Source organism: Oncorhynchus clarkii, chromosome 9 (assembly GCF_045791955.1).
Source record: "Oncorhynchus clarkii lewisi isolate Uvic-CL-2024 chromosome 9, UVic_Ocla_1.0, whole genome shotgun sequence".
NCBI classification, from domain to species: domain Eukaryota; kingdom Metazoa; phylum Chordata; class Actinopteri; order Salmoniformes; family Salmonidae; genus Oncorhynchus; species Oncorhynchus clarkii.
Genome location: NC_092155.1, coordinates 6,238,456 through 6,246,593, shown reverse-complemented (window position 1 = coordinate 6,246,593; position 8,138 = coordinate 6,238,456). Strand labels below are relative to the sequence as shown.

General features: G+C 48.0%; 1 protein-coding gene across 1 annotated transcript in view; it reads right to left on the bottom strand.

The window, feature by feature from the left end:
- LOC139415800 (dachshund homolog 2-like) overlaps positions 1-6,846 on the bottom strand; it is a 62,533-nt gene extending 55,687 nt beyond the window's left edge. The window contains exon 1 of the mRNA XM_071163898.1: positions 6,122-6,846. Within this exon, the coding sequence (XP_071019999.1) occupies positions 6,122-6,687 (566 nt within the window). The 5' untranslated portion in view covers positions 6,688-6,846. The remainder of the gene's footprint in view (positions 1-6,121) is intronic.
- Positions 6,847-8,138: the final 1,292 nt, after the last annotated feature.

Genomic DNA, 8,138 nt, shown 5'->3' with positions numbered 1-8,138 from the left:
ACCTGCTCTAACCACGACGTTACCTGCTCTAACCACAAGGTTACCTGCTCTAACCACGAGGCTACCTGCTCTAACCACGAGGCTACCTGCTCTAACCACTAGGCTACCTGCTCTAACCACTAGGCTACCTGTCTCTAACCACTAGGCTACCTGCTCTAACCACTAGGCTACCTAATCTAACCACTAGGCTACCTGCTCTAACCCCAAGATTACCTGCTCTAACCACGAGGCTACCTGCTCTAACCACTAGGCTACCTGCTCTAACCACGAGGCTACCTGCTCTAACCACTAGGCTACCTGCTCTAACCACTAGGCTACCTGTCTCTAACAACTAGGCTACCTGCTCTAACCACTAGGCTACCTAATCTAACCACTAGGCTACCTAATCTAACCACTAGGCTACCTGCTCTAACCACGAGATTACCTGCTCTAACCACGAGGCTACCTGCTCTAACCACTAGGCTACCTGCTCTAACCACGAGGCTACCTGCTCTAACCACTAGGCTACCTGCTCTAACCACTAGGCTACCTGTCTCTAACCACTAGGCTACCTGCTCTAACCACTAGGCTACCTGCTCTAACCACTAGGCTACCTGCTCTAACCACTAGGCTACCTAATCTAACCACTAGGCTACCTGCTCTAACCACGAGATTACCTGCTCTAACCACTAGGCTACCTAATCTAACCACTAGGCTACCTGCTCTAACCACGAGAATACCTGCTCTAACCACTAGGCTACCTGCTCTAACCACTAGGCTACCTGCTCTAACCACGAGGCTACCTGCTCTAACCACTAGGCTACCTGCTCTAACCACTAGGCTACCTGCTCTAACCACTAGGCTACCTGCTCTAACCACTAGGCTACCTGCTCTAACCACAAGGTTACCTGCTCTAACCACTAGGCTACCTGCTCTAACCAGTAGGCTACCTGCTCTAACCACTAGGCTACCTGCTCTAACCACGAGGTTACCTGCTCTAACCACGAGGCTACCTGCTCTAACCACGAGGCTACCTGCTCTAACCACTAGGCTACCTGCTCTAACCACTAGGCTACCTGCTCTAACCACGAGGTTACCTGCTCTAACCACGAGGCTACCTGTCTCTAACCACTAGGCTACCTAATCTAACCACTAGGCTACCTGCTCTAACCACTAGGCTACCTGCTCTAACCACGAGGTTACCTGCTCTAACCACTAGGCTACCTGCTCTAACCACTAGGCTACCTGCTCTAACCACTAGGCTACCTAATCTAACCACTAGGCTACCTGCTCTAACCACTAGGCTACCTGCTCTAACCACTAGGCTACCTGTCTCTAACCACTAGGCTACCTGCTCTAACCACTAGGCTAGCTGCTCTAACCACTAGGCTACCTGCTCTAACCACTAGGCTACCTGCTCTAACCACTAGGCTACCTGCCTCTAACCACTAGGCTAGCTGCTCTAACCACTAGGCTACCTGCTCTAACCACTAGGCCACCTGCTCTAACCACTAGGCTACCTGCTCTAACCACTAGGGTACCTGCTCTATCCACGAGGCTACCTGCTCTAACCACGAGATTACCTGCTCTAACCACGAGATTACCTGCTCTAACCACGAGGTTACCTGCTCTAACCACGAGGTTACCTGCTCTAACCACGAGGCTACCTGCTCTAACCACTAGGCTACCTGCTCTAACCACTAGGCTACCTGCTCTAACCACTAGGCTACCTGTCTCTAACCACTAGGCTACCTGCTCTAACCACTAGGCTACCTAATCTAACCACTAGGCTACCTGCTCTAACCACGAGATTACCTGCTCTAACCACGAGGCTACCTGCTCTAACCACTAGGCTACCTGCTCTAACCACTAGGCTACCTGCTCTAACCACTCGGCTACCTGCTCTAACCACTCGGCTACCTGTCTCTAACCACTAGGCTACCTGCTCTAACCACTAGGCTACCTAATCTAACCACTAGGCTACCTGCTCTAACCACGAGATTACCTGCTCTAACCACGAGGCTACCTGCTCTAACCACTAGGCTACCTGCTCTAACCACTAGGCTACCTGCTCTAACCACTAGGCTACCTGCTCTAACCACGAGGTTACCTGCTCTAAACACGAGGCTACCTGCTCTAACCACTAGGCTACCTGCTCTAACCACTAGGCTACCTGCTCTAACCACGAGGTTACCTGCTGTAACCACTAGGCTACCTGCTCTAACCACAAGGTTACCTGCTTTAACCACGAGGCTACCTGCTCTAACCACTAGGCTACCTGCTCTAACCACTAGGCTACCTGCTCTAACCACTAGGCTACCTGCTCTAACCACGAGGTTACCTGCTCTAACCACGAGGCTACCTGCTCTAACCACTAGGCTACCTGCTCTAACCACTAGGCTACCTGCTCTAACCACTAGGCTACCTGCTCCAACCACTAGGCTACCTGCTCTAACCACGAGGTTACCTGCTCTAACCACTAGGCTACCTGCTCTAACCAAGCAGGCTACCTGCTCTAACCACTAGGCTAGCTGCTCTAACCATGAGGCTACCTGCTCTAACCACTGGGCTACCTGCTCTAACCACGAGGTTCCCTGCTCTAACCACGAGGCTACCTGCTCTAACCACTAGGCTACCTGCTCTAACCACTAGGCTACCTGCTCTAACCACTAGGCTACCTGCTCTAACCAAGCAGGCTACCTGCTCTAACCACTAGGCTAGCTGCTCTAACCATGAGGCTACCTGCTCTAACCACCTAACCACTGGGCTACCTGCTCTAACCACTAGGCTAGCTGCTCTACCTGCTCATTCTTAAATGGAAGACGTTTGAAACCACCAAGACTCTTCCTAGAGCTGGCCGCCCAGCCAAACTGCGCAATTGGGGGAGAAGGGCCTTGGTCAGGGAGGTGACCAAGAACCCGATGGTCACTCTGACAGAGCTCCAGAGTTCCTCTGTGGAGATGGAAAAACCTTCCAGAAGGACAACCATCTCTGCAGCACTCCACCAATCAGGCCTTTATGGTAGAGTGGCCAGATGGAAGCCACTCCTCAGTAAAAGGCGCATGATTGCCCACTTGGAGTCTTCCAGAAAGACAGCTAAAGGACTCTCAGAATATGAGAAACAAGATTCTCTGGTCTGATAAGATTGAACTCTTTGGCCTGAATGCCAAGCATCACGTCTGGAGGAAACCTGGCACCATCCCTATGGTGAAGCATGGTGGTGGCAGCATCATGCTCTGGGGAGCTTCATCAGCGGCAGGGACTGGGAGTCTAGTCAGGATAGAGGGAAAGATGAAGAGAGATCCTTGATGAAAACCTGCTTCAGAGCACTCAGGACCTCAGACTGGTTCACCTTCCAACAGGACAACGACCCTAAACAACACACACATCCAAGACATTGCAGGAGTGGCTTCTGGAGAAGTCTCTGAATGTCATTGAGTGACTTGAACCTGTTCGAACATCTCTTGAGAGACTTGAAAATAGCTGTGCAGCAACGCTCCCCATCCAACCTGGCAGAGCTTGAGCGGATCTGCAGTGGTCTAAGGCACTGTATCTCAGTGCAAGCGGCGTCACTACAGTCCTTGGTTCAAATCCAGGCTGTATCACATCTGGCCGTAATTGGGAGTCCCATAGCGCGGCAACCAATTGGCCCAGCGTCGTCTGGGTTTGGCCGGGGTAGACCGCCATTGTAAAATAGAATTTGTTCTTAACTGACTTGCCTAGTTAAATAAAGGTTCAATAAAACATGTCAATCGTTATTTTATAAATCCTTAGCCCTTCTATGAAGGTGTAGAAGGACCATTGTTCTGTACAGGAGCATTTCTTCACTAATCGGAACGTCTGAAGACATGAACACAGAAATACTGGACATTTTCCACTCTTATTATGGTGGTCATTTGACAAAACTACAATCATGGTCTTGAATTAGACTCCCATTTTTCTGGTCTCCGGTCTTGACTCCGTCTCACCTCCTCTCCGGTCTCCGGTCTTGACTCGGTCTCACCTCCCCTCCGGTCTCCGGTCTTGACTCGGTCTCACCTCCCCTCCGGTCTCCGGTCTTGACTCCGTCTCACCTCCCCTCCAGTCTTGGTCTTGACTCTGTCTCACCTCCCCTCCGGTCTCCGGTCTTGACTCCGTCTCACCTCCTCTCCGGTCTTGTTCTTAACTCGGTCTCACCTCCCCTCCGGTCTCTGGTCTTGACTTCGTCTCACCTCCACTCCGGTCTCTGGTCTTGACTCTGTCTCACCTCCCTTCCGGTCTCCGGTTTTGACTCCATCTCACCTCCTCTCTGGTCTTGTTCTTAACTCGGTCTCACCTCCCCTCCGGTCTTGGTCTTGACTCCGTCTCACCTCCCCTCCGGTCTCCGGTCTTGACTCCGTCTCACCTCCTCTCCGGTCTTGTTCTTAACTCGGTCTCACCTCCCCTCCGGTCTCTGGTCTTGACTCCGTCTCACCTCCACACCGGTCTCTGGTCTTGACTGCGTCTCACCTCCCCTCCGGTCTCTGGTCTTGACTGCGTCTCACCTCCCCTCCGGTCTCCGGTCTTGTTCTTGACTCAGTCTCACCTCCCCTCCGGTCTCCGGTCTTGACTGCGTCTCACCTCCCCTCCGGTCTCCGGTCTTGTTCTTGACTTCGTCTCACCTCCTCTCCGGTCTTGTTCTTGACTCGGTCTCACCTCCCCTCCGGTCTTGGTCTTGACTCGGACTCTATTTGCTCTGGTCTTTGTCTTGAATTGGTCTCGCTTTAAGTGGTCTTGAACACAACACTGGCTAGCGCAGTAGCTAACTATCGTTAGCGCAATGACTGGACGTCTATCAGTATCTAGTAGTGTTACGCTAGTTAGCATTGGCTCACGGAACTTTAAACTTCATACTGGACACCGAACAAAGGTGTGGTGTGTATCAAAATTTGATGCTCAGATTTCAGAAATATCAGACTCTGCTGTGCTGTGTGTTGGTTTATATGAGAAGTGACTGATTGGGAAAATGCATCATATAGCCAGATTTCTGTTCAGGGGCGGCAGGGTTAGAGCGTTGGACTAGTAACCGAAAGGTTGCAAGTTCGAATCCCCGAGCTGACAAGGTCTGTCGTTCTGCCCCTGAACAAGGCAGTTAACCCACTGTTCCTAAGCCGTCATTGAAAATAAGAACTTGTTCTTAACTGACTTGCAATAAAGGTAAAATAAAAACATTGAAAGTTACATGTCTTAAAAACGTGATGGCTGACATGCTAAACATTTCGGGAATATGTCAACAATGGAGTAATGAAACAAATACCAAAATATTGATTTTATACACCTGTCAGCAACAGGTATGGTTGAAATAGCCAAATAGACTCATTTGAAGGGGTGTCCACATACTTATAGTGTATTTTCCATCAACAAAAATTGTGTATTTTCAGCTAGTATACAAAACCCGAAAATTAAAAAAGACACAAATACGAAAAGTAGGGTAATCAAAGAAATAGCGCACATAGAACCGATCTACCTCATATTGGACTTGCTGTCAACGACAGTTACATACCTAAAACTATTTTTCTTTGTGAATTTGGTTGCACGTTCGAGCTTCGAACAAAACTAATTATAGTCTACTGCCTATTTCATGAACTGAAGTTTTGCAGAGAGAGAAAAGAGAGAGAGAGAAAGAGAGAAAGAGAGAGAAAGAGAGAGAGCGAGAGATATATATATAGAGAGAGAGAGAGAGAGAGACAGAGAGAGAGAGAGACAGGGAGAGAGAAAGAGAGAGAGAGAGAGAGAGAGAGAGAGAGAGGGAGATAGAGAGAGAGAGAGAGAACAGAGAGAGAGAGAACAGAGAGAGAGAGAGAGGGAGAGGGAGATAGAGAGAAAGAGATAGAGAGAAAGAGAGAGAGAGAGAGAGAGAGAGAGAGAGAGAGAGAGGAGGGGAATCTGATATTGTATGGGACCCACATTTCACGAAGTGAAAACTGTCTTATTGATCATTCACCGTAAATAGGATAGGAATACGTTTAGGCCTACATATATTGCCCATAGACAACCACATGCTGTAATAGCCTATTGATATTGATCGCAATGGTCGCATGACATTTACGAATGTTTTTTTACAAACAGACAATGGAAGAATGTCAAAAAGAAAAGTCAAAAGATAAAATATATTTCAACCAACCTTGCATTGGTGCAGTCATTGTAGAGCGCCTCGAAGTCTCGCCTGGAGATGAGTTTACAGCGGTTTACTCCCGGTTGAATAGCGCCAAGTCCTCGCAGGACACGTACCTGCTCCACCGTACACACAACCGGACATATATCCAGGCGTTTCAGCTTGGTGTAAACGGTATGAAGCCCGCCGACTAGGTGTTTTAGGAAGAGATCGAAAACTTGGGGTAGACAAATCAACTCGTCCTGTCCTCCGACGCTGAAAGATGCAACTTTTATTCCGTGTACATCCACCATTCTGCACTCACTGGTTGTGGTCGCAGTGGTGGTGGAAATGACTCGATCTCCAGACACCGGGGTGTTGTTGAATCCCAAGCCGCAGGATGGGACTCCTGAGCCCGATAGGAAGGGGTTGAGGAGTCCCGTGGTGGTGAGCCGCAGGGATGGGGAGTCTTGATGAGGGCTGGTGGTTGTGGGGGTGTAAAACGGATCGGAGCAGATTATTCCCCCAGAGGAAGGTTCTCCTGGGCCGGGTGAGAGGACAGGAGGGGATGCAGAGACTGGCATGGTGGTAGTCATGGTCACTTTAACTTTTTTCCCCTCACTCCCACGAGCGCTTATTCTTCTCTCGCTCTCCTCTCCCTCTTTATTCTTTCTTTCTTTCACTTGTTCTTCTCTCTCGGTTTCCTACGCGCTCCCTCTAGTTGGAGAACAGACAGTATGTGATCTATCGGTCCTGTCGGTGAGCGAATCGTTTCTCCCTTCTGATCTTTGTGCCAGCCCTCTGCTCATTTATTATGATTGACAGCTCTCCGCACCAATCAAAAGAGACTACTGGTGAGATCGAGGTATTTCAATGGCGCTCCGAAAGACACATCTCAATTTCTAGTCATAGAGGCGGGGCTATAGGCTAACTGACAGTTTTCTCATGCGCGACGCGCAAACACGGATCAACTTTCTCACAATGTACCGGAGCTCTGGGCCCAGTTTTATTTTTCCCCCGGTAGTGATGACATTTAGACTTACGAATGTTTTAATACGCATCTTTCCAACAATGGCTGAAGATGTAACATACGTTTCTCAAATCACCACGCACAGAGAATGATAGCTAAAGGCAACTGTTGGAGCAGGTGTCAGTACCGTATAATTACAATCAAACAGCTTTCACCATTCAAATCATACCCTAAAGAACTATAATTATCAGGCAGCTTTCTCCATTCAAATCATACCCTAAAGAATGATAATTATCAGGCAGCTTTCTCCATTCAAATCATACCCTAAATAACTATAATTATCAGGCAGCTTTCTCCATTCAAATCATACCCTAAAGAATGATACCCATCAGGCAGCTTTCTCCATTCAAATCATACCCTAAAGAACTATAATTATCAGGCAGCTTTCACCATTCAAATCATACCCTAAAAAATGACAATTATTTCAGCTCCTGTTACCACCACCTATGGCTGCAAATATTGAGGTGGGTTGTTCTAATGCTTACAGAAATAAAATTTACTACACTACCAATTTGGCACATAATTGCGCACATTAGACTACATACACATCAATACCTATATTGAGACAAGCTACAGATAGTAGACTACAAGTATTAAAATATAACTAAATTGATTGACCATTAAATATATCGCAATATGATTGAAATGGGCCTATAAGCCTACTGTTTATATTTTAATGCCGTCTTTTCATTTCAAGCATCCATTATACGTCGCTAGATTGTATCGTTTGCAAAGACGTTGTTGTTTTTATATTAAACTTTTTTTCTGAAGTTATCGGCGGTCACAAAGAGATGGATGAACCATTAAAGTCTTTGTTTAGCGGATATCTGTGTATAAAATGTCAAGAGAGAGAGAGAGAGAGAGGGCATAAAAGAAAAGATAGCTGTTCCACTTAGCTGTGCCACAAGTGGTCTGACGCAGGCGTTACATCATTACGAGCGTATTCAAGTGCAATGTCAATAACGATGGTTTTGGGAACAGCTCGCGTATTTAACGACGCTCCTATGAAGTTTTTTT